At 33.8% G+C, this 27,609-nt stretch overlaps 1 protein-coding gene across 6 annotated transcripts in view; it reads right to left on the bottom strand.

Annotated features, from left to right (window-relative positions):
• Nucleotides 1–27,609, bottom strand: part of PKN2 (protein kinase N2) — a 190,982-nt gene that overhangs the window by 47,458 nt on the left and 115,915 nt on the right. For 4 of the 6 annotated variants that reach the window (XM_057544823.1, XM_057544822.1, XM_057544825.1 and 1 more), the window contains exons 17-22: nt 23,960–24,022; nt 22,636–22,712; nt 20,437–20,579; nt 12,452–12,559; nt 12,166–12,246; nt 8,826–8,855 (exon numbers count right to left, since the gene is read on the bottom strand). In XM_057544823.1, the coding sequence (XP_057400806.1) occupies nt 8,826–8,855; nt 12,166–12,246; nt 12,452–12,559; nt 20,437–20,579; nt 22,636–22,712; nt 23,960–24,022 (502 nt within the window). Of the gene's footprint in view, nt 1–8,825; nt 8,856–9,492; nt 12,079–12,165; nt 12,247–12,451; nt 12,560–20,436; nt 20,580–22,635; nt 22,713–23,959; nt 24,023–27,609 lie in introns of those variants that run through there. The other 2 variants (XM_007182344.3, XM_007182341.3) reach the window with 1 other exon arrangement.

Here is a 27,609-nt window from a genome sequence, read left to right as displayed (position 1 = left end):
TGGAAGTGCGGAGTCTTAACCACTGGACTGCCAGGGAAGTCCCTCCTATTAATTTTCAAATAAAGTATACTGGTCTCTTTGGTAAACTGAACAAATTTTTCTTAAACAAGTAAAAATAATGCTTTCTAGTATGAAATTGAATCACCATATAGACTCTTAAAAATGAGGGTCTATAATGGCAGAAGAGAGATGAAAATATGAAATGAGGATAAGTTGAAAAAGAATCCTGTGATGCTCCATTTAAATTAGCATGAACTCATGATTTTGAAAAAGGTTTATTTTCTTTGTCTATCAGCTGAAAGGGTCTAGATATCATGACTTCACAATAGCAATCAGATTTTAGTTCCTATTCTTTCTCAAAAAAAAAAAAAAAGGCTAATTCCAGGTTTGCAGGGAACACAAAAAGTGGGCCTGGAACATCTTATAGTGCAAGAAAGCAAGGAGGTACTCAAATGGGCTCAAATCTGGGAACAATTTAAGCATCCAAGAAAAAAGCAGTAATAGTAATGGATTATAACACAATGATTTTAAAAAGTCCTTGCATCCATAGTGATACTCAAATTAAAAAAAAAAAAAGTGAGGTTACGAGGAAAAAGGGAAAGCTTCAAAAAAACAAAAACAAGAATGGCAGCTAATGCATGTAGATGAAATACTAGAGTTGGAAAATTATTTTTCAACTCCCAGTGTAATAATTTACTCAGATGAGTATTGCAAGGAAGGTTGTTTGGAAATAAAATGATCTCAAGTATTACCTCAGATTGTCTTAGTTATAAGGGTAAAACTGTATCTTCAGAAAGAGAGATCTGATGATCACCACCTTAACCAAGTGATCAAACTTAGTGGAAAAATTTGAGATTACTATCTCCCGATGTGATGCAGTAAGATGTAATACCACTGATTGTAGTTAGTATTCCTGGGGGAAGGGAGAGGGGAGTTTTAACTTTATTCTGTCTTCATCTTACTTTCAGGGGGAGTTAACTGTTGACTGGTCTAATTTAAAACCAACTTAAACAAAAAGTTTGTAGTGTAACAGAAAAGGCACTGGGCAAGGAAAGGGTCATAGTTCTGGCTCTGCCACTTAGCAGCTGTGTGAGCTGGAGCAACTTACTTCACTCCACCAACTTCATAGGGTAGTCTTGGGGATTAAATGAGACCATATATGGAAGACTAAAGTTTTAAAATATACTATTTTACTTCTAAAAATAGAAAAAGATGGTAATACTAATGTCACCAGCACTCAATGGTTTCAAGTCAGAGACCTGATTAATATAGGATGACAAGCAAGTGAATAAAGTAGATCTGAGTAGAAAGGGGAAAAAAAAAGGCAAAGTCTAAAAAGTCAGTGAAAACAGGAACCCTTAAACTGCCCTAGAAAATCCAGTGCCAAGATGGTGATCTTCATATCTTGGATTTCTGGCTTTCTGTTTATGTGTGTTCATGCCTAGGAGATACACAGTGCTGATTATTTGAAGGGAGGAGGGGTATTTTACAAATTACTCTACATAATTATATTTCCTTGACAACACCAAATAGGTATTTAATTTATACAAATATCTACTTGGCATGCACACACACACAAGAAAGAAAGAAAAAGAAATTTTGTAACTAGTCTTGTCTCTCATTCTACTCCATCTCTTACAACATACTTCCTAGATGTTAGCCCATCAGTTAAACCTATTCTCAATTTAAGAATAGCAATGTGTTTTGATGCTGGAGGACAAACTTATTCCTTTGACATAAAGACAGTATTTCTGTCTCCAATGTAAAGGAAAATAAAGCTACAACAAAATTAGCATGCAATCAAAACTGGAATGAGAAAAATGTCAAGCAAGAAATAAAAAGGCATCCAAATTGGAAAGGAGGAAGTAAAATTGTTGTTCGAAGATTATACGATCTTAAGAAAACCCTAAAGACTGAAACAAAAAACTATTAGAACTAATGATCAAGTTCAGTAAAGTTGCAGGATGTGAAATCAACATATAGAAATCAGTTGTGTTTCTATACACAATATCTGTATTACCCAAAGCCATCTATAAATTCAATGCAGTCCCTATCAAAATTCAAATGACATTTTCCACAGGAAAAAAAAAATCCTAAAAATTTGTTTGGAGCCACAAAAGACCTCGAGTAGCCAAAGCAAACCTGAGAAAGAAAAACAAAACCAAAGGCATTCACACATCCTCATCTCAAACAGTACTACACAGCTATAGTAATTAAAACAGCACAGTACTTGCATAAAAATTGACATAGAACAGTATAGAGAGCCCAGAAATAACCACCCCCTGCATTTATAGTCAATTAATATTTGACAAGCGATCCAAGAACACTCAATGGGGAAAGGATAGCCCCTTCAATAAATGGTGTTAGGAAAACTGGACAACCACATGCAGAAAAATGAAACTGGACCTCTCTCACACCACTCACAAAAGTTAACTCAAAATGGATTAAAGACTTAAAACATAAGACCTAATACCATAAAACTCCAAGAAGAAAACATAGGAAAAAAGCTCTTTGACACTGGTCTCGGCAATGATTTTTTAGATATGACACCAAAAGCACAAGCTACAAAAGCAAAAATAAGTAAGCAGGATTACATCAAACTAAAAAGCTACTGCACAGCAAGAGACAACTAACAAAATGAAAAGGCACCCTACAGAATGGGAGAAAATGTTTGCAAACCGTGTATCAGATAAGGGGTTAATATCCAAAATATATAAAGAACTCATACAACTCAATACCAAAACAAACAAACAATCTGCTTGATGAGGCCCATGTACAAATCCTTCCAGTGATTCTGATACACCCTAAAGTTTGAGAACCACTAGACTAAGGAAATTTAGTACTGACGCACTTCATGGTAGTGAGATGAGTCGGCATGGTTGTTCAGATGCAGAGATAGATTTAACAGGGATTTGGGTGGGAGTTTAACAGGGCTGTACAAAGAAGCAGGAAAGGAGCAGGGAGCTGAGGATCACATACGTGGGAGAGTATGATGGATACCGCAATTTAAGGTGGAAAAGGAGAAAACTGAGGACTCAAGATGGTGACAAGTAGATGATTTATTAATACACTGAACTGATTAAATCACCACCCAAACTGAAGACCTAAAGTACTACCAGCAACTTCTACCTGTCAGGGTATTCCCCACCACTATCATATTCTTCCGTCTCATCAGATAACCCCTATCTTAATTTTCGTTCAACAATTACTTGCTTTAAAAAAAAAAAAAAAAAGCAAAGTTTTATCACATTTATGTTTAGTTTGGCTTAGTTTTTTAAGTTTTAAAAAATACCAGGCTATATACATACAGTCTTTAATTAGCTTCTTTCACACATTTTGCTCTTTTGTACTGTTCACTATAAGGGCAGTTGATTTTCATTGCCCTATAATATTTCATGGTGTAATTATACTATATTTTATTAAACCGTTCTCTTCCACTGATGAGCATTTGGGTTGTTTCCAGTTTTTGCTTACAAATAATGCTAGGAAAATTCTTGTTCATGACTCTTGGTGCATATGTAAAAAGTTTCTTCAGGATACAGTACTCAAGTGGAATTGCTGGGTATCATGTCCAGCTTTACAAGACAATACCAAATTGTTTTTCCAGAGTGGGTATTTCTTTATACTCCTCACAGCAATTTACATGAGATCTCATTGTTCCACTCCATCTCCACGACTTGATATGGTGCGAATTTAAAATTTTTGCCAATTGAATGTGTGCAACTGGTCTTGATTTTGCAGTTTCTAACTACAGTTGAGATTGGGCATGTTTACTGTCCATGTGAAATATCCATTCATATCTTTTGAAATTTCCCATTGTTTTCCTTATTGAGTTTCAGGAATTTTTAATCTATGTTAGCTATCATTCTTTCTCTTTTACATGTGATGGAAATAAATCTACTTTCAGTTTTTGACTTGCCTTTTTACTTTATGATGTCTTTTGATAAACAGAAATTTTGAATTTTATTAGTTGAATTTATGAATGTTCCTTACATTTTATTGCTTTCTTCTTCTAGATATATTTTAAAAGTTTTAAGTCTTACTTTTGACATTTTATTTAATTCATTTGAAATTTTTATGACGGTGTGACACAGAAATTCTTTTTCCCTTTCCATATGGATAAACAATTTTCCTAGCTCTACCTATGGAACATTTTCTTTTTTCTCCACTAAATTAACATATTGCTTCTTTTATGTATCAGTTTCATATATGTGTAGGTCTACCCCTTGGCTCTCTTTCTCCATTTGTAATATGTACCAATTCTACAATAATTGCTACACTTTCACAATTCTTAATATGTGGTAGGGCAAATTCCCTCTCCTCCTCTTTGTTCTTCAGGAATTTCTTAAACTGTTCTTTACTATTATTGCCCTTTTGCTCTTCTATATAAATTTTAGAGTGTGCTTGTAAAGTTCTATAAAAAAATGTTGAGATTCTGATTGGAGTTGCATTAAATCTACAGAGCAATTTGAGGAGCACTTGACATCACATCATAAGATGGGATATTTCTACATTCACTTAGGTCTTCTTTAATGTCTCCCAGTGAAGAATTAGAAGCAAAACAAAACAAAACCAGTCTTGCACATCTTTTGTTAAATTTATTTCTAGGTAACTTAGTTTTGTTGCTATGTAAAAGTTGTGTTTTTAAAATATTATGTATTCTAATTATTTGGTGATGGTCCACAGACATGTCACTGACTTTTGTATCTTCATCTTATAACCAGAATCTTGGATAAACTATGATTGCTAGCAAATTGTAGTCTTTTGAGTTTTGTAGGTTGATAATCATATCATCTGCAAATAATAACCATTTTATATCCTTTTAACCCTTATATTAAAGGAGTTCAATGTTGAAAAGAAGTAGTAATGACAGGCATCCTAGTCCTATTCCTCAGTTTTAAAGAGAATGTTTCCTCATATGGGATGATGCTATTGATTTTAGTTACTTGTGTTGTTTTACTATAGATACCACTTGTCAGTTTAACCAACTCTGTCCCACCCCATTAAAGCAAGAATGTGATCAGCTCTTTCTAAATCTATTACTTTTTCTCCTTTAATCTGTTACTATGGTAAATGACAATTATAGATTTTCTAATATTAAGCCATCCTTACATTACCAGGATAAGCCAAATTTGCTAAAAAAGTGTCTTTTGCATACATCACTGAATCTGACTTGGTAATATTTTGTTTAGTATTTTTATATCCATATTCATGAGTGAAATTTGCTAGTAACATACTCTTCTTGTATATTTTGTTATCTAGATTATACTGACTTCATAGAATGAGCTAGAAAATATAATTTTTCCCCATTATCTCAAAAAACTTTCTATGTGGTTAAAATAATTTCTTCCTTGAAATTTGGAAGGATTCACTTGTAAAGCAATCCAGACCCAGTGTTTTCTTTGTGGAAAGACTTTTAACTTCTGCTTTTAATTTTTTAATTGTTATGAGATTATTCAGTCTTTCTTTCTAGGTTAGTATTCTTATCATTTTCAAAGTTATCTCCACTATTTTAAGTTCCCAAATTTATTTGTGTTATGTTGAAGTATTTTCTTTCAATTTAAAAAACTCTTTATAGCACTTGCATTTTCATTTACAGTAGGTAGCATTTTTTATGCCTTCTCTCGTTTCATCTTTTCAGAGCTGTGTCTACTTTGTTAGCATTTTAAAGGAACAAGCTTTTGGCTTTTGTTTCTATTATATTGACTATTTTTACTATTTACTTTTATTGCTTTTTTTTTTTCTCTCCTATCTTCTTAAACTGAACAATTTGATCCATTTTTAACCTTCCTTTTTCTAATAAGTAGTTAGTTTATAAAGTTCCCTGGAAGAACCACTTTTGCTGCATCTCAAGTTTTGGTATGTAATGCAATGTTTTTACTATTACTCAGTTGTAAGTATTTAATGATTACTATTATTTCTTCATTTTCTCCATTATTGAAAGGGTAAATTTTTTTCTCAAATACTTTATATATATACACACATACACATACATATACATATATGTAATCTTTTTGTTCTAACCAGATAGAAAATATAATTGGTATAACTATACTCTGTAATTTTCTGCCATTTGTTTTATGGCTCAATTTTTGTAAATGCTCCATATGTACTTGAAAAAACTGTGGAATCCCTTAATTGTTGGAGGCAGAAATCTATGTACGTCCACTGGACCAAGCTTATTGTTTTCTTCTAACATTTTATATCTTTGCTGATGAGAAAGTCTATTATCCAATAATGAGTTGAACTCTTCCACCCTGATGGATATTTGCTAGTTTTTTAAAGTAGCTCTAAGAATTTTTGCTTTATGTATTTATAGACTATTTTATTAGATACATATATGCTTGGAGTTATTATATCTTTTTGGTTAATTGAATCTTTTATCATTGTGTAGAAACACTCTACTCTTAGTGACACATTTTTTTCAAGATGGGTCTAAAATCAGTTTTGTTTGATATTAAATAGAGCTTCCATAGCTTTAGTTTGGTTTTTGCATTATACATATTGCCTCCTACTTTTACTTTCAACTTCTCTGCGTACATATTTTTGTAAACATTATAAAGTCAGATTTCCTTTTAAAAATCTGTATCTTGGTTTTAACTAGTGAGTCTGCTCCATTTACATTGCTATACATTTAGATTTCTACCATGTTACCTTTGGTTTGGAATTTATACACACTATATTCTTTCAGTGAATATCCTTGACATTTTATGATTGTACATTTAACTAAAGTTAATTAATACCTTGACACCCAGCTTACCCTTCCCCGATGAAGTGAGAGAGTGGCATGGACATATATACACTACCAAATGTAAACTACTAGCTAGTGGGAAGCAGCCACATAGCACAGGGAGATCAGCTCGGTGCTTTGTGACCACCTAGAGGGGTGGGATAGGAAGGGTGGGAGGGAGACGCAAGAGGGAGGAGATATGGGGATATATGTATATGTATAGCTGATTCACTTTGTTATACAGCAGAAACTAACACACCCTTGTAAAGCAATTATACTCCAATAAAGATGTCAAAACAGAAAAGACCTAGACACCCCAACAACACAATAGAATACTTTAGCTCTGATCTTCTCTATCTCAATTTTCTTACATCTGTTGTTCAGATTTTCTGTTGACTTAACATAGAAAAAAAAAGGCTTCTATGTATGGATTTGGTTTATTTAGATTTACCTAAGTGTTTACCATTTTATTTGCTCACAAGCCTTTTTTGTATCTTAGATCATCTTTGGGGATCATTTTCTTTTTTCTTGAAGCACTTCCTTTAGAGTAGGACCTTGATCATAAACCCTCCTTTAAAAAATATTTTAATTGATTTCATTCTTAAAAAAATTTTACGTCCTACACAATTTCAGGCTGACATTTTATTTTCCAGTGCTCCGACGACAATATTCCACTGCTTCTATTGTTGCTATTGAAAAGTTAGCTGTTAGTCTTTCCTTTCTCCCTGGGTATTTTCAAAATGTTGTCTTTGTGGTCTGCAGTTTCACTACAATGATTCTATGCATAAATTTATATTTATTCTGTATGGAGAATATTGTACTTATTAAATATTTTTCTTCTCTGGGAAATTTGCAGCCATTATGTCTTTACATATTGCCTCTCTTCCATTTATTCCAATTGTGTCTCCCTTCCACCTTCCATATCTCTTAACTTTCCTTTGGTATCTTCCATTTCCTTATCTCTTTATTTGATTTACTTAGGATTATTTTTCAGATGTATCTTTCAGTTCTCCAGTTCTTTTTTCACCTGCCTAATCTGCTGTAATGCTTCCACTGAGTTTCAAATTTGGTCATTTATATATTTTTTTAATTTTTGGATTTTAAAAATGTTTGTTAATTTCTTTCAAATTTCATTTTACATATTTATCCTGGTAAATTTTAGCTATATAAACTTTTTTATATAGTTATTTTAAATTTTGTATCTGAGAATTCTAATATTTGCAATCTTTTGGAGGGGCTGTCTATATTTACTTTTTATTGGCTTCATTCAAGATAACTTGCTGTCTCTCATGTATTTGGTGATCTGTGATAGTGTATTACTTGATCTTAACCTGTTGAAATCCTATATATTTCTATCCAGGAAAGCTTTCATTGAGAAAGTATTTGATTCTACTGGTAGATGGAGAGTGATCTGCAAAATAGAACTTGAGCTCCTCTAGAGAATTTTAGCACAGAACATATATGTTCTACTGCAATTCCAAGGTGTGTTAACCTCATAATGGTATTGCTATAGAAATCCATCCTTGGCAACTCCACTTCTTCTGGATGTCTGCATTTCCAAAGTCAGCTCCCTGCCATTTTGGCTCTTATCCTCTCCAACTTCCTACTTCTCTGGCCTAATCTGTGGACTGAGCTTCCGTCCCAACCTCTGAGTATTCTCACTTTCGTGCTTGGATATTCCCTAACTCTTAGGTGCTGAAGCCCTAGTGTGTGCAGATTCATGCTGAAGTTTGTTTGCTTACTTTGGGGTGAGAGGTTGCCGGAGACCACTCTTATCTTTAATGAGACCAGCAATGACTCAAATTATGTTTCGTACTGGATGTCTGAGAGTTTCTACTTAGTCAAGATACTAGAAGAAATTACGCAAGATTTTTGACACTTAGAAGTTACTTTACAAACTTACCTCTACTTATATATGTATATATTTACATACATATATTTATAAACACATATAGTTATATATGTATATACATATAAAGCTTATATCTCAGAGAAACACTAGATCTCAAAAGATAGCTAGAAGGTAAACAAGAATTCTATATTAAAAATATGATCCATGGGTTGGCATTTGTTCTTTTGGGTTTCTCATACTCACCCTCAGTTGCTTTGGGAAGATCAGCAGCACCTGTAAAAATTTTGTTAGATTTGAATCTATAATGCAGCTTTCACCTAGTCAACATACAATGGTGATTACATTATGACCTTAATCTGTGTCACAGAGATAGCAGGGTTCTTTTTACATTTCTGAAATACTCCATTTGTAATTTTTGAATAAGATGACTATAAAATGGCTAGTATTCTGTTTTCATTTACCGATTTTTTGAAAGGTCAGATTCTAAAACTGAATAAGTTATTCTCAAACAAGAGAAAAGTACATATAGTACTGGTGCTTGCATTTTAGCATTAATGTTTACCATTCTTCATTTGTGAAGACTTTGGTGCTTTTTTTTTTTATCACCTTTCTATCCTTAGTGTCTACCACACAGAAGACATCCCATAAGTAACCACTGAATGAAAGATGCTACTAAACTTACAGGAACAGAATGCAAAATTTCCCCACCAGTGAAGTAGACAATTTGGTTTTTACCAGTGAAGTAGACAATTTGGTTTGACTCTTAATGATTTTGCCCTTCCCCAGGACAAAAAGTACCTGCAAGAAGGCTAACTAAAGTTAACTAGTCTTTGAGATCTTGAATCTAGGAAAGCTAATACATATTCTGACCAATAGGAAGTTTCCAAAAGGAAATAATACTTAAAAACAAAGTTACAAATTACAATCTAATAAACTTTAATTTGTGCATTTGTGGTAATTTATGACTGCAAAACACTTTTTCTTAAAATGACATAAAGGCACATTTAATTTGAATGCATAGTGTACCATTCTAAAATATCTTAATTTCCTTACAAAGTGCTTGAGCAGTCACTTACACATACAGTAATAACAAAATATATTTACACTCTATAGAGTTTAAAAATTTTAAATCTGACTAAAATATATATATTTTTAAAACTACAGAAAAAATTAGTGCTTTCTTCAGCTTAATTGTGTGAATATACCCTGCCCTCTAATTTTTTTAGTGATTGACTTCAATTAAAAAAAAAAATTCTGTACACTGTGTAGTTACAAAATGCTATGTCAGTTTTTAATGCTAAACGCCTATTTTAGACATTGCTTTCTATGCATATTTGAGAACCAGAAAAGGTGAGCAGACTGTACCTCAAAAGTATTTAGTGTTTTTTTTAATGTTGTATTAACACTGTTTAAATTAAAACCAGACAATTAAGCTAAGATCCTCTACTGTCCTTCACCAAGGAAGTTAACTGGCATTTTAAAAGAATTTTAAACAACATATTGCTGCTCCCTCTTCCTATAAGATTTTCCCCCAAAGGATCATGGGTAATAATCAATTTGTAAGGAAACAGAAATTATCTCTGAACAATTTTAACTGTTCTCAGAGTACAGCAAAAACATGCCAACACACCCTGGCAAGGCTGAAATATTCATAAATGTTTTAAGCTCAATTCTCTATAAATCAATGTGCTTTCATTTTTCTCATAGGATTTAAACTTGAACAACTTTTAAGACATGAGATCATAGTGATTAAATGGTTAACTCAGTATGGTTAGTTAACAACTTGCTATTCCTGAGGTATGATGGCCCTAACATGCTAAGCGCAGAATCAAAGATGTTATTATTGAACTAGGGAAAAACAATAAAGTCATAGACTAGGAGGGAAAACAATTAAAACAAAACAAAAAAACCCAAAACTCCAGGCAAGTAGAAAAGTCATGGCTTGCAGAAAGACTTTCCTATCTATAAAAGCATTAAAAAGCCACAAATGGATCCTCTGAAGAGTTGTAAAAAAGTATTTGATCAAATTATTTTTGAGACTTTTGAGGTACAGCTTTAGTGTTATAATAATTTTTATAAAATATAGACTGTTTTATCAAAAATATTTATACATTCTGTTATAAAATATTGCTTTTGCCCTCAGTAACTGCCAATATAAAATCTGGATCCAGTGGCCTAAAATGTACAAATGCACTTAACGTAAATGCTGGAGTCTGAGGTGTCTGCTTGGCCACTGTACAAAAGTGATGAAGTGGTGAAATTAAATAATAAACCTACAACATAGAATACATTACAACTTGCACATATACATGTTCACAGCATGTATACAATGATAATCCCTATGTTTTAACAAAGATATAGTTCCCTTCTACAGTAGACACAAGAACAAGATGAACTAGGTTGATAAATGTACAATATCAAAAAAAGGAGTTATCAGTTCATTGATTTGGGAAGAAGGTATGACTGAACATACTGAGTATCTAGACTTTGGGAATGCATACAGGTAACAGTATCTTGGTTCAGGCTGATCATAAGTCCTCATTCTTAAAATTTTAAGTAAATGTAGATGTTTAGTTGTTTCTGTTTGTTTCAGCATAGTTGGTTTAATAAACATAATTGTTTGGCAAGTAGCTCTGTTGGAAAGCTATGAGGCTCTGTTACATGGTTGGTAAAGATAAGGCAATAAAAATTTTCTCCTAATAAATACTGAAAATTTATAATACAAGACATCAACTCATTCTGTTAAAGAAAAAAAGCCCCAAAATGTGCACAAACTACATTTTTTGATATTACAGTAATTTCTTTACAAAAATAAGAGCATTTGCCTTATTCAAACAGAATCATACTATGTGTGAATAGTAATAGCATCCCAAGCCCTTTTTTCCTCTTTTTGTAAAATACAGCTAAGGAAAGGTAACTGATTAATTTTCCTTCCACTTAAGACAGGAGTACAGCAAAGCTAGGGACTGTAGAAGAGTGTTTTTTTTTTTGTTTCTTCTTTTTTTAAAAAATAAGACTATTGATCCAAAACTATTCATTTCTAATAGATTTTCATGGCCGATGTTCATTCAGCTTAAACTCCATGAAACTGCTTCCAGTGTTCAGATTTACGTTGAAAATACATTGAAAAGCCACTTTTCAAGAAGGTATTAGAATAGTATTTTTAAACACATCTTCATATGTTTAAAAAAAACTCAGAAGCTTTTGTTGGCACAGAGAGCAAATGAAGGGTTGCTATTTTTAGGAGGTCTTCTTATGAGTCAGTCTGCTTGGTTTCACAGTGTGTAGCAACTTAACACCAATCAGCAATGTAGTCAAAATCTCTGAACATTTCTTGCTCCTCTTCTGAAAGTATCCTTGGTTCTCGAGGTGGAGTCAGAATAGGTGCTTCTGAGGTAAATTCATCATCAAAATTACTAACATCTTCCCGCCCTCTAATTGTAGGTACAAACGGCGGCTTTACTTTTTTGTCCATCAGAGCACTCCAATCAATTAGCTGGATTACAAAATATAAAATGACCAGTTTAGTTTCCTACTCCTAATTGCTATAGTTTCATAAAAAATTTTAAACTTTCATACTTACTCGGAAAAATGGGTGCTTTTTTACATCCTCTGCATCTTTTTCACCAGCTCCAAGGCGCCGCTCAGGATTTCTTCTTAATAACTAACACAATATAAAGGAAGAAAGTTAATATAAAACCAGGGACTCATTGACAAGGATTCTCATAACTTGCAAAGCTTTAGATGTTTCTTTTGGTATGTGTTTGTCTAAACCATGCAACATCTATAACTGAAAAACAACTTCTAAAATTCTACTGGGAAATGTTCTTAAAAAAATTTCAGTAGTTTTATAAATCATTAATTCTTACCCTTCTCATTATTGAAATGGCTTCTGTAGATAAGAACCTTGGATACCTTACTTCATCATTTACAATACTGTCAAAGACCTCCTCTTCATCATCACCAGGAAAGGGAGACTAGAAGAAATATCCTTGAGTCAGTCAAAATGAGTTTCAATACAGTAAAATCTCATCATCTATTCAAAGATCTGAAGTACAACCAAGAACCAGACAGTGAGGAAAATAAGAAAAAGGAAAAACAAAAACAAAAAAACAGACCCACCGAAACATCAAACAAATAAGGACTACAAGAAGTCACAATAGATACACAATAGATAGGTAACTACTAACCAGAGGATACACCATATACTCTTACTGAAATCTTCTTGTGGAAAGACAGAAGGTAATGGGTAAGGCAAATACAATAATAAGTGTTACTACAGAGGGAAGCACAGACTTTGTAGAAATACATCAGGCGTGGATGTGCTTTGAATTTCACAGTCAACAGCAAATTAATGGTGGCAAAACACAATTAGAGACTGCAGGCATAATGACTGCACTAAGAAGCAACTGCCGGGACTTCCCTGGTGGCACAGTGGTTAAGAATCCACCTGCCAATGCAGAGGACACGGGATCGAGCCCGGGTTCGAGCCCTGGTCCGGGAAGATCCCACATGCCGTGGAGCAACTAAGCCTGTGCACCACAACTACTCAGCCTATGCTCTAGAGTCCGCGAACCACAACTACTGAGTGCGCGTGCCACAACTACTGAAGCCTGCATGCCTAGAGCCCGTGCTCTGCAACAAAGAGAAGCTACCACAATGAAAAGCCCGTGCACCGCAACAAAGATTAGCCCCTGCGGGCCGAAACTAGAGAAAGCCTGCGCGCAGCAACGAAGACTCAATGCAGCCAAAATAAATAAATAAAATTTAAAAAAAAGCAACTGCCAACAAAATTAAACTGAAAGGACCTAAAAAGCACACATTTCCAGGCATATTTAATGCTCTATACATAACAGGTCTTGGGGCAGTTCAGTAAGCAGAATATTAAGACTGTTGCTCATAATGACAATAATAATGCTGTGTCATAAAAAGTAGTTAAATAAACATTCAGTATAACAATTTGATGTACATAGGGATAAACTCTCAACTATGTTGAAAATGTGGCTACGAAATATGACTTATTACCTCAGAATTTCAGATAGCTTAGATTTGGCTGCTTGTTTCCTGTTAGGTATTAAAGAACAAGAGCCAAACAGAAAGCAGTACCAATGGGGAGAGGGATCTTTGACCTGAGGAACCTGTGAAAATGATTTCAGAACCCAACGTCCTAAAGCTGAACTGCTAACCTTATCGCTCATATCTAGGAAAATTTTAAACTTTTCAGTTATCAAAATCTTAATTTTGGTTTGATAAAACTTGGTTTTATCAAGCTTGTTGTATCAAAATCAAGTTTGTTCATTCACTCACTCAAAATATGTAAACTGAATACCTGTTATATGGAACAATACAATTTCTATCTGGGATTGAGACAGTTAGAGGAAAATTTTCTTTCACAAGGATTCTCAATCAGAATTTCAAAGGGTAATACAAAACAATTTTGACTCCTATTTGAGAAGTCAATTTTGTATTTGAAAACTGTCACTCTATAAGTCTCTGAATAGTGAAAATATATTTTCATATCTGTTAAGTTGTTAAAGTTCTTTTTTTCTGCAAATAGATTATAAGCTAACAGTGCTAACAATGGAAGGCCAACAAATGTGGTTTAAGTACATATTAAAAGAATTCAATAGTCTGTTCAGATGTCAAGGATCTAACTCTAATATCTAAGGTTATTTTAAACCTCTCTGATATCTTCACTCTCCTTTGACACAGAGAAAGGGGACCTGATATGTTAGTTTATTCCTGGAGTTGATTCAAGTCCTCAAAACTCATACAAATACAAATTTGAAAACACATGCTATATCCAGTGAGTTTTCAATCATTTGTAATAATAGAGGAATCAGATATAAACTTTAACCAAACCTCACTTTTATACACTTAAAAAAAGTTAATGCTAAAATTTCACCAATGCTATAAAATTATAAAATATATGTACCAATGAGTTTTAAGTTTAGTTCTTTTCCCAACTATCCTTTTATGGTGGTGCTAAAAAGAAATGAAATTGCAAAAAGCAATTGCTAAGAAATAGCCAGATTCACTGTCTTTTATCTCCTAGTAATTAAGAGCTTAATCAATGAGAAGTTCCTTTAAAAAATATGGAACAGGAGCTTCCTCACTTGTTCACTGCCAGATCCCCCAGACACTTTAGAATCGGAGGAAGTAGAATTAATTGGCTCTTAATTCTATAGTATTTTGCAATAAACTCATTTTTTGCATGTCATCTCTAATATGGAGAGTACATTTTAAGCAAGCACATACTTTAGGTAATAAATCTCATACATAATTGAATACTACGTTTAAAAAACAAAGCAACAAAAATGTTACTTAAAAAAAAAAGTTCAAGGGCTTCCCTGTGGCACAGTGGTTAAGAATCCACCTGCCAATGCAGAGGACACGGGTTCGAGCCCGGGTTCGAGCCCTGGTCCGGGAAGATCCCACATGCCGTGGAGCAACTAAGCCCGTGCACCACAACTACTCAGCCTATGCTCTAGAGTCCGCGAACCACAACTACTGAGTGCGCGTGCCACAACTACTGAAGCCTGCATGCCTAGAGCCCGTGCTCTGCAACAAAGAGAAGCTACCACAATGAAAAGCCCATGCACCGCAACAAAGAGTAGCCCCTGCGGGCCGAAACTAGAGAAAGCCTGCGCGCAGCAACGAAGACTCAATGCAGCCAAAATAAATAAATAAAATTTAAAAAAAAGCAACTGCCAACAAAATTAAACTGAAAGGACCTAAAAAGCACACATTTCCAGGCATATTTAATGCTCTATACATAACAGGTCTTGGGGCAGTTCAGTAAGCAGAATATTAAGACTGTTGCTCATAATGACAATAATAATGCTGTGTCATAAAAAGTAGTTAAATAAACATTCAGTATAACAATTTGATGTACATAGGGATAAACTCTCAACTATGTTGAAAATGTGGCTACGAAATATGACTTATTACCTCAGAATTTCAGATAGCTTAGATTTGGCTGCTTGTTTCCTGTTAGGTATTAAAGAACAAGAGCCAAACAGAAAGCAGTACCAATGGGGAGAGGGATCTTTGACCTGAGGAACCTGTGAAAATGATTTCAGACCCAACGTCCTAAAGCTGAACTGCTAATCTTATCGCTCATATCTAGGAAAATTTTAAACTTTTCAGTTATCAAAATCTTAATTTTGGTTTGATAAAACTTGGTTTTATCAAGCTTGTTGTATCAAAATCAAGTTTGTTCATTCACTCACTCAAAATATGTAAACTGAATACCTGTTATATGGAACAATACAATTTCTATCTGGGATTGAGACAGTTAGTCAGAGGAAAATTTTCTTTCACAAGGATTCTCAATCAGAATTTCAAAGGGTAATACAAAACAATTTTGATTCCTATTTGAGAAGTCAATTTTGTATTTGAAAACTGTCACTCTATAAGTCTCTGAATAGTGAAAATATATTTTCATATCTGTTAAGTTGTTAAAGTTCTTTTTTTCTGCAAATAGATTATAAGCTAACAGTGCTAACAATGGAAGGCCAACAAATGTGGTTTAAGTACATATTAAAAGAATTCAATAGTCTGTTCAGATGTCAAGGATCTAACTCTAATATCTAAGGTTATTTTAAACCTCTCTGATATCTTCACTCTCCTTTGACACAGAGAAAGGGGACCTGATATGTTAGTTTATTCCTGGAGTTGATTCAAGTCCTCAAAACTCATACAAATACAAATTTGAAAACACATGCTATATCCAGTGAGTTTTCAATCATTTGTAATAATAGAGGAATCAGATATAAACTTTAACCAAACCTCACTTTTATACACTTAAAAAAAGTTAATGCTAAAATTTCACCAATGCTATAAAATTATAAAATATATGTACCAATGAGTTTTAAGTTTAGTTCTTTTCCCAACTATCCTTTTATGGTGGTGCTAAAAAGAAATGAAATTGCAAAAAGCAATTGCTAAGAAATAGCCAGATTCACTGTCTTTTATCTCCTAGTAATTAAGAGCTTAATCAATGAGAAGTTCCTTTAAAAAATATGGAACAGGAGCTTCCTCACTTGTTCACTGCCAGATCCCCCAGACACTTTAGAATCGGAGGAAGTAGAATTAATTGGCTCTTAATTCTATAGTATTTTGCAATAAACTCATTTTTTGCATGTCATCTCTAATATGGAGAGTACATTTTAAGCAAGCACATACTTTAGGTAATAAATCTCATACATAATTGAATACTACGTTTAAAAAACAAAGCAACAAAAATGTTACTTAAAAAAAAAAGTTCAAGGGCTTCCCTGTGGCACAGTGGTTAAGAATCCACCTGCCAATGCAGAGGACACGGGTTCGAGCCCGGGTTCGAGCCCTGGTCCGGGAAGATCCCACATGCCGTGGAGCAACTAAGCCCGTGCACCACAACTACTCAGCCTATGCTCTAGAGTCCGCGAACCACAACTACTGAGTGCGCGTGCCACAACTACTGAAGCCTGCATGCCTAGAGCCCGTGCTCTGCAACAAAGAGAAGCTACCACAATGAAAAGCCCATGCACCGCAACAAAGAGTAGCCCCTGCGGGCCGAAACTAGAGAAAGCCTGCGCGCAGCAACGAAGACTCAATGCAGCCAAAATAAATAAATAAAATTTAAAAAAAAGCAACTGCCAACAAAATTAAACTGAAAGGACCTAAAAAGCACACATTTCCAGGCATATTTAATGCTCTATACATAACAGGTCTTGGGGCAGTTCAGTAAGCAGAATATTAAGACTGTTGCTCATAATGACAATAATAATGCTGTGTCATAAAAAGTAGTTAAATAAACATTCAGTATAACAATTTGATGTACATAGGGATAAACTCTCAACTATGTTGAAAATGTGGCTACGAAATATGACTTATTACCTCAGAATTTCAGATAGCTTAGATTTGGCTGCTTGTTTCCTGTTAGGTATTAAAGAACAAGAGCCAAACAGAAAGCAGTACCAATGGGGAGAGGGATCTTTGACCTGAGGAACCTGTGAAAATGATTTCAGACCCAACGTCCTAAAGCTGAACTGCTAATCTTATCGCTCATATCTAGGAAAATTTTAAACTTTTCAGTTATCAAAATCTTAATTTTGGTTTGATAAAACTTGGTTTTATCAAGCTTGTTGTATCAAAATCAAGTTTGTTCATTCACTCACTCAAAATATGTAAACTGAATACCTGTTATATGGAACAATACAATTTCTATCTGGGATTGAGACAGTTAGTCAGAGGAAAATTTTCTTTCACAAGGATTCTCAATCAGAATTTCAAAGGGTAATACAAAACAATTTTGATTCCTATTTGAGAAGTCAATTTTGTATTTGAAAACTGTCACTCTATAAGTCTCTGAATAGTGAAAATATATTTTCATATCTGTTAAGTTGTTAAAGTTCTTTTTTTCTGCAAATAGATTATAAGCTAACAGTGCTAACAATGGAAGGCCAACAAATGTGGTTTAAGTACATATTAAAAGAATTCAATAGTCTGTTCAGATGTCAAGGATCTAACTCTAATATCTAAGGTTATTTTAAACCTCTCTGATATCTTCACTCTCCTTTGACACAGAGAAAGGGGACCTGATATGTTAGTTTATTCCTGGAGTTGATTCAAGTCCTCAAAACTCATACAAATACAAATTTGAAAACACATGCTATATCCAGTGAGTTTTCAATCATTTGTAATAATAGAGGAATCAGATATAAACTTTAACCAAACCTCACTTTTATACACTTAAAAAAAGTTAATGCTAAAATTTCACCAATGCTATAAAATTATAAAATATATGTACCAATGAGTTTTAAGTTTAGTTCTTTTCCCAACTATCCTTTTATGGTGGTGCTAAAAAGAAATGAAATTGCAAAAAGCAATTGCTAAGAAATAGCCAGATTCACTGTCTTTTATCTCCTAGTAATTAAGAGCTTAATCAATGAGAAGTTCCTTTAAAAAATATGGAACAGGAGCTTCCTCACTTGTTCACTGCCAGATCCCCCAGACACTTTAGAATCGGAGGAAGTAGAATTAATTGGCTCTTAATTCTATAGTATTTTGCAATAAACTCATTTTTTGCATGTCATCTCTAATATGGAGAGTACATTTTAAGCAAGCACATACTTTAGGTAATAAATCTCATACATAATTGAATACTACGTTTAAAAAACAAAGCAACAAAAATGTTACTTAAAAAAAAAAGTTCAAGGGCTTCCCTGGTGGCACAGTGGTTAAGAATCCGCCTGCCAATGCAGGGGACCCGGGTTCGAGCCCTGGTCCGGGAAGATCCCGCGGAGCAACTGAGCCCCTGTGCCACAACTACTGAGCCTGCGCCCTAGAGCCCATGCTCCACAGCAAGAGAAGTGACTGCAGTGAGAAGCCTGCGCACTGCAACGAAGAGCAGCCCCCGCTCACCGCAACTAGAGAATGCCCGCACGCAGCAACAAAGACCCAACGCAGCCAAAAATAAATAAGTAAATAAATAAAATAAACCTATTAAAAAAAAAAAGTTCAAGTATGTCAGAGCTTACAGAAACAACTATTATGAGTACTTCTGGCACTCATAGAAAGTAAAGACCACTGTGGATTAGGGATAAAATATATCTTTCCATCTTTATGCTTTTCTAAATAGAGGTGAAAAATTCAGATCTGAACCCATGGTCTTAAGAAAAGAAATAAATTTGGGTGGATTAAATACCCTATCCTGCAGGCAGCAAAGCACAATGGTTTACAGACAGGTTAAAATCCCAGCTCTACCATATGAGAGCTGTGTGACTTAAAGCAAGCTATTAACTTCTTTGTGTCTCTATTTATGCATCTGGAGATAAACATAAGACTACTATTGAGCTCATTAAAGTTTGCTGAAAAATTAAATGAGCTAATACTTATAAAGCACATAGAATAGTGCCTAGCACATAGTAAACATTTTAATTCGCTATTTCTTTTCCTCCTTTTCCAAGTTTCCATTCCAATTTGACATATCAAAAGGTACTGTCATTGGATGAACTAAATTCATTTATTTACTTGTTTGGTATAAATGCCACTAAATGACAATCACAGAGCAAAACTTTAGAAATTTCTGACATTCAATAATTTAGTCATTCATCATTCAGCTACTAGTTTTTTCATGCCTAGAATGTACAAGGTTGGTCATTGGCATTAGGGAAACTGCAGAACAATGAACCAATGCAAGGTAATTTTTCTTGCATCTCAAGATCATCAAACCAATCTAAGTAATTTTCAATTACTTGTCTAAATATTTACTCTTTTTAAATTCCACCCTAATTTATCATTTCCAATAATTTATAACAAAATAGATTAGTCTCTTCTTACTGCTTTATCAATTAGATATAATTCACTGTTTTCTAAGTGGTAACAATTTCTGTATACAACTAAGTTATCCCCAGAAATTTAAGTTAATCTAAAGAAAATAGTAGGAAAAAAAATGTTAATCTTTTCAATTCTACTGTATCACTTTTGAAGGTAACATTTATTTTTGACTAAAATATAGCTGACCGTTCTTTACAGGTACAGAGTACATTCCTTTTATCAGTCTTCCTGCTTTCTATTTCTTATGAAATAATCAGTTATGTATGATTGTGTTTAAAAATCATAAAATATAACCAGAGCAACACTGAAATATAAGAAACTATTTTTGAAGCATTGGTATACATTCCACAGGTAATATAAAAATCTAAAAAAGATGGTGAAGGTAATATAGGATCATAGGCAATTACTAATATATATAAATATTTATAAAGCTTAAGTTCTACTTACGCAGGAGACATATTAAGTGGTTTTATAAGTGACATGCTTTGTTCTTTCAATCACGTTTCCCTTTTACCTATTTTATACTGCTTACCTCACCAACGAGCATTTCATATATAAGTACGCCAAGGCCCCACCAATCTACAGCCCTTGTATAGGATGTTTCTGTTAATACTTCTGGGGCAAGAAATTCAGGAGTGCCACAAAATGTGCTTGTCCTATCTCCAAACCCCATTCCTGAAAAAGGTAAAATTCAAATATTTGTTAGCAAAGAAAAAAATCTGGCAAAAAAAAATAGAAGATATCCTTAGGAAGCAAAATTAAAGGTGTACATTTGTGCATGGTAATCAAACTCAAAATACATTAAAGACTTTAGCTAACTCGTTTTCTAAATATGTTTCTCAAAATTTAGTAATAAATTAGTCAAACATACATTCTACATATTGAAGAAAATGTCTCATTGTATTCTAAACTGCTAAAAGCACATTATACACATCATCTTATGAAAGCGGACTTGTTAGTTGGGATAGGAGGAGAGGAGCCTCAGGTAACTTATCTGCGGAGGTGACACCTGAGTTGAGTGACGGATGAGTAGACATTAGTCAGCAAACAGAGCTGAGATGAGTGATAGTGGTGGAGAGACAAAGACTGCAAGCAGTTTATTGTTGCTGCAACAGAAAGTACTAGGCAGACAGCTGCAAGAGATCTGGCTGGAGAAGGAGGCAGGCAGATCAGGAAGGGCAATGTATATCACATCTTTGCCATTGAAGGTTTTCAGTAGCGGCGTACCATGGTCAGATTTGTATTTATATGGGCCCCTTTTGCATTTTAGCAATTACATGGCAGATTGATTTGAGGGAGAAAAAGAATAGAGACAGAAAAGTTAAAAGGCTATTAAAGTAGTCTTGCCAAAACAAGATGATGGTTGGCAGTGGTAGAGGGAAGATGAAAAACTTAAGAAATATTAAGGAGGTAGATGTCAGCACAATTTGGTGATTAACAGGATGTAGAAAGTAGTGAAGAGGAGAGAGTCCAGGATAATTCCACATTTCAAATTGGGAGACTGAGAGGATTGTGGCCCCATCAACTTCAAACGAGACTGAGGAAAGGAAACTACTGCTTGTGCAGCGTTTGAGGTACCTGCTGACCAAGTAAAACTGTCTAGTAGGTAGTTGACTATATATGTTAGGAAAGGAAATAATAGATTTGGAAATCATTAGAATATAGTTGCTAGTTAAAAACTGCCTGAGAAAAGCAATGGGCTAAGGCCAGACTCTGAGGAACAAAAGCATTTAAGTCAATAGTGTCCAATACCGAGAAGTCCAAAAAAGGAAAAAAACTTTCATTAGATTCAATAATTAGGAGGTCAGCTGGTAACTGATGGACACAGATTTATAAAGTTCACTCACTAATTCATCCAATTACTTATTAATTAAGCATTCACTGAATACTTAAGATGTGCCAAGCACTATACTACACACTATGGAAAGAAAGCTGAATAAGAAACAGGAAGCTACCAGAGTAGAGGGGGAGACAGACAATGTTTGCTACAATACAGTGTATTAAGTGTACCTATTTACTATATGTTAGACACTGTGCTGCATACTTATCTCTAATTCTCATAATACTCCTAAACAAGAAGGATTATATACATTTTATAGCTGAGGAAACAGACTCAATGAGGTTAAAAGTAACTTGTCCAAAGACACAGGGCAAATAAGTGGCAGAGCCAGGATTCAAACTTAGGACTGTGTGGTGCCTAAGCCCATGCCCTTTACATTTTCTTATGCTACCTCTTGATTCAAATTTCCCCAGTTTACATATTTATTTACATATGTTTGTGTGTGTACACACACACATGTATAGGTACATAAAAGATTCTTGAGGCATATGCATACTTTTTTCCTATTTAAAATGTTAAAAGTTTTAAGAAGCAGGAGAGAAGTTTTTAGGCACGCATAATTTACTCTGCACAATCGCAGCAAAGCAAAAAATTTGGTGCTTAACCAATGCTTTCTTAGAGTAGAGAGAATTATTAATCATACAAAGATAATCTTATTTTTATACTATGATTTCTAAAAACCTAACCTTATTCATATTCACAGAATAAATTCTTAATAATATGATAATTAGGTTATATGAACAACCTGTAAGTCTCAATAAAGAATAAGTTAAAGTTTAATTTTTAATAAATTAAAAAATACATTTTGCTCTCCATAGACAAATTTTAAAACTTCCAAAGTACAAAGGAATAGTAATCTATCAGAAAAGGCACTTTAAAATACCCAATTACCTTCTTTGCAAAGACCAAAATCAGCAATTTTCACAAAGCCCTCTGTATCTAGCAATAAGTTATCCAATTTCAAATCTCTGTTCAGGATAAAAAAATGCAAAATGAAAAAAAAAATCAATAAAATCAGTAGATAATATCAGTAAAAATATCATTTTAATAGGAGCCGTACTTTCTCTTTACTAAAAATGAATTCTTTCAAGTTATGGTTTGAGATTTAAATACTATATTACAAATGTTCATTTTCTTCCTTTTGGCAAGTTTATTACTTTACAAAAAATAATTTCTGAACATTTTCCCCGTTATGTAGAAAAGGAATAATGTATCTAAAAGAGAAATGTTTGATCTATTTAAATATATATCTTAAAGCTCAGAAGGAGTTCATGGATCTTTAACTCAGGTTTAATTAATTAATTCTTTAATTAATTAATGGCCATGCCACGCAGCTTGTGAGGATCTCAGTTCCCCCACAAGGGACTGAACCTGGGCCATGGCAGTGAAAGCGCCAAATCCAAACCACCAGACCATCAGGGAGCTCTCGGACTTGGACTAACTTTGAAGTTTGCCTACACGCCATCCATAAGAATGAATTATCAAACAAACAGTATAAGTAAGGTATAAGGGAGCAGGTTTAACCTTCTAAGAGAATAATTCAAAATAAAGAGGAAGCTATTAAGTCATACTAAATGATTACAAATTACGTTGAAAATATTTTATTCTTTAAGTTAAATAAGGCCATTAGGAAACCGTTATCTTGGAAACATTGTTAGAAGTTTGAATAAACTGATGTTTATAGTCTTTTAATTCTGACTGGCCTTCCCATAATTTGTCTCATCTAGACCAATGTTATTCAAAGTGTTAACCATAGACTAGTTGCTGGGCTATGAACTATTTCTAACTGGTCTGCAATTTGGTAAGGAGTTTGTGCCAGTACATAAATCAGATATGTTATCAAGTACACTGTCTAGTTGACAGCAAGGCTTAATGAAGGAAGCAAGGTGATGTTTTATAATCTGGCACAAGTGGATCAGTTGAATATAAAATATTCACCAGGATGAATATTGTTGGCAAATTGTGTTATCATAGGCCAACTTATAATTTGACTATTCTAATTAGGTAATGGGCAGAGGACCAGTAACAAAGAAGTTCATCATATAATTATTGTGTTAACCATGTCTTTCAAAATTGGAGTTTAACTTTTTTAGTGGTCAGTTATCATACGAAAGAGAAAATTAAGAAGCTGGTTAAACAAAATATCCTTCTTAATTATCTTTAATTCTACTTCATATAAAAATAAGCAATTAGAAAATATCAAAACTTTACTTACCTATAAACAATTTTGTGTTCATGTAAATACTGCAACCCAAGAACTACACATGCAGCATAAAATCTGTTTTAAGAATTAAATCAAAAGAAGTTTAATAAATTCCACTACTCTTGAATCCCAGTTTATACTTTTATGCTTCAAAGCAGAACTCTGTAGTTAACTAATTTCACAAGTATTTATTTAGTCCTTACTATGTGCCAGACATATAAGTAAGATATGTGCTAAATATTAGGGGTAAAATTTAAAAATAAGAAAAATACAGACTCTAAAATGGAAGCCATTAACTTTGCCTGGTGGAGTCACTGAAGCCCTTGGGGTAGACGTGTGATCCGGTTCTTCGAAGAAATTACAATATGCCATCATAAAGGCAGAAGGACAGTATGAAAGGTAGAACTTTTGTGGGGGAAATATAGGGTATTCCCCTATGAGGGAAACGAATAGACGTGTAAAAGGCATAACCTGTTTGACAACCATAATGAGTTTGTTGTGGCTGAAGTAAAGGATAAGGAAGAAGTAGCGGGAGATGCAGCTGAAAAGATAGCCTGAGATCAAGTTGTGAAGGACCTTGAATGTCATATTATGAACACAGGCATACCTTGTTTTACTGTGCTTTTACTTTATTGTGCTTCACAGACAACTGTGTTTTCTTACAAATTGAAGGTTTGTGGCAACCCTGAATGGAGCAACCCCATGGGTGCCATTTTTCCAACAGCATTTGCTCACTTCAGAGCTCTGTGTCACATTTTGGTAATTCTCTTAATATTTCAAGCTTTTTCATCATTATTGTATTTGTTATGGTGAGCTGTGATTTCTGACATTATTATTGCAAAAAGATTACAACTTGTTGAAGGATCAGATGATGGTTAGCATTTTTTAGCAATAAAGTATTTTTTAATTAAGGTATGTATATTAGTTTTTTTTTAGACATAACGCTGTTGAACACTTAATAGACTACAGTATAGTGTAAATGTAACTTTTATATGCACCAGGAAACCAGAAAATTCACATGACTCACTTTATTATGATATTTGTTTTATTATGATGTTTGTTTCAGTATGGAACTGAACCTGCAGCACCTATGAGGTATGCCTGTACTGAAAATTCTTCTCTTAGTGATAGCAAATCAAACAATTTTAATCAGGGCAGAATAATCAGATTTATGTTACAGAGAACTTTCTTGATAGTAGTATGAAGTGGAGTGGAAGTAGGTAGATATCCAGAGGGAAAAGGAACAGATAAGGCTAAAATGATAGTACAGATGAAAGATCATGAGTACCTCTAATGTAGTGGCAACAAAGAGAATAAGAGATGGATTCAAGAGAAACTTTAAAACAAGCATGATAGGACTCGGTGTCTCATTAGCTATAAAGGATGAGGGAGAGGGAAAAGCTGAAGATGACTCTCAAGGTTTCCTTTTTATTGTAATGAATAGGTGGAGAAATACAGAAGTAGCCAAAGTTTTGTGGGGAAAGTGAGTTTGCCTTTAGACATATTGACCTCAAATTGCCTTGGGACAGGTGAAGAGGTCTAGAAATTGGATAAACAGGTTTAGATCTTAGAAAAACTTCAACCCAGCTAGAATATTAACTCTTGAGGGATCAGACCATGTTTGTCTTTTTCAGTGTTTAGCCTAAATGCTTAGCAAAATGCTTGATACACAATAGCCTTACTGAATAAGGAGGTAGGTAATAAATAAATGAATGAATTAAAAAATGCAGATCTGTCTTCAGTGTAGAATAGTCTATAAGGAGCCACTTAGGAGAATCAGTTCTTAATTTTACAAGTAATACATGGATATTTCCTCTATAAAATACACATGATACCCCTACCCCAAAGCACAATTTTTCATTCATCCATCTCCATCTCACCCCGACGCCACTACTATCCATAAAGGTAACTACTTTTGTTAGTTTCATGAATGTTCTTCAAACTTTTAGAATGCATTTACGTGTACATGTAGATATGTTTTGTGTTTATTTTTACAAAAATGCAACCATAATTTGGAGATTTTTAAAATGCAACTATTTATAAATATTTGATTTTACATTAGATCTTATGTAATTATTTAACACAAGTTTAAAAGATTTAGCTGAAGTCCATTAAAACAAATGTGATTCTAAAATTGCTTAAGGTAGTTATTTTTAAGCAAACTTATTCTGGTGGCAAAACAATACTGTAACAATTATAAAAATACTCTGATTTCTCTTTTGTTTCATTATTTGTAAACAGATTGTCCTAATGATACTTAATAAATAACTGGGTATACTGGGTATCATCAAATCAAACCTTTAAGATAAATATTTTACAGAATCAGAAAATGAAGCTCTCAGAGAGAGTAATTTATCTAAAGCGACATAGCAGGAACACAGCAAAGCTAGGACTCAAATTAATTTCGATTCCTTCGTCTCAAGCAATAAGAATACAATGTTTGCCTAGTATATGTGAGTCACTCTTCTAGGTGTTCCACTAGTACACAGAATATACATAGTCCTCGTTGCTCCCCTTTAGTGAGGGGAGACAGACAATAAAAATGTAAAAAATAAATAAGATGATTTCAGGTATAAAGTGCTATGGAGAATATAAAATATAAAATAGAATGGAGTGTGGCCTGATTTAGACGTTAGTGATACAGTGGTATTTTAGTTAAAAGTAATGAGGAAAGACCTCCAAAGAAATGACATTTGAGGTGAGATCTGAATGATTAGAGGGAGGTACTTTAGATATGAAGTATTACAATAAAGCGTTTTATTCTTGTATTTCACTGGACTTAATTGTTTCATTGGTACTATATAATTTGTACTCTCAGCAAAAATAAAAAGTTTGTTAAGGCAGAATAGGATTTTATATTTATTAAAGAAAAGGCATAACAAAACAAATTCCCAAGGCAGTTAGCACACGGCTAGGCATAGTCTAGATGCCTTGCTTTTAATTTTTAAGTATTAATTTTTAAATATGCAGGGAATGAATTATTAGTAGCCTTCTATTATTTTGTGGCTTTTGCCTCCTTTTCTGAAAGCTTCACTATCCATCAGAACTAATGCCCTAGTACTACTATCTGCTGTATTATACGTCTGATGGTTATGATGAGAATCAAATAAAGGAATGAAAGCAAAAATGTTACACAAATGTCAGTTGTCAGAATACAGACAAGTGATAAAAATTCAATAGTAAACTCAATAAAGTTTTACTACTGGTTTATGATTTGGGTTATGTTTTGCAGGTAGAATTTGGATGTTGCATGTAAGGAAAAAAGAGAATCAAGAATGACTCCCTGTGTTTTGGCTTGAACAACTGATAGATGGTATTGCCATTTAATAAGAGAGAAGCCTAGAAGAGTAACAGGCTGGGAAGTGGTGGGTGAGGTGGGGGGAAATGGGAAATATCAGGCGTTCATTTTGAGATGTTAAACAAGAAATACTTATTAGCCATATAAAGGGAACAGTCAAGTTGGCTGCTGAATGTTATTGGAATTCGAAGTTTAGGTAAGAGGTAAGGGCTGGAGATATAAATTTAGTAAACACCTGCATACACAGTGTAGCTATTAAGAGCATTTTCCTAGGTTCAAATCCTAGCTCCAACACTTAAGAGCTATAAAACTGGGATAACAACAGGGAAAGAATATATATAATTATGTTTAATCACAAATGTTT

The sequence above is a fragment of the Balaenoptera acutorostrata genome, chromosome 1, assembly GCF_949987535.1.
Source record: "Balaenoptera acutorostrata chromosome 1, mBalAcu1.1, whole genome shotgun sequence".
Taxonomy (NCBI): Eukaryota; Metazoa; Chordata; class Mammalia; order Artiodactyla; family Balaenopteridae; genus Balaenoptera; species Balaenoptera acutorostrata.
The sequence above is the reverse complement of the archived record's forward strand: the minus strand, read 5'-3'. Positions and strand labels throughout refer to the sequence as shown.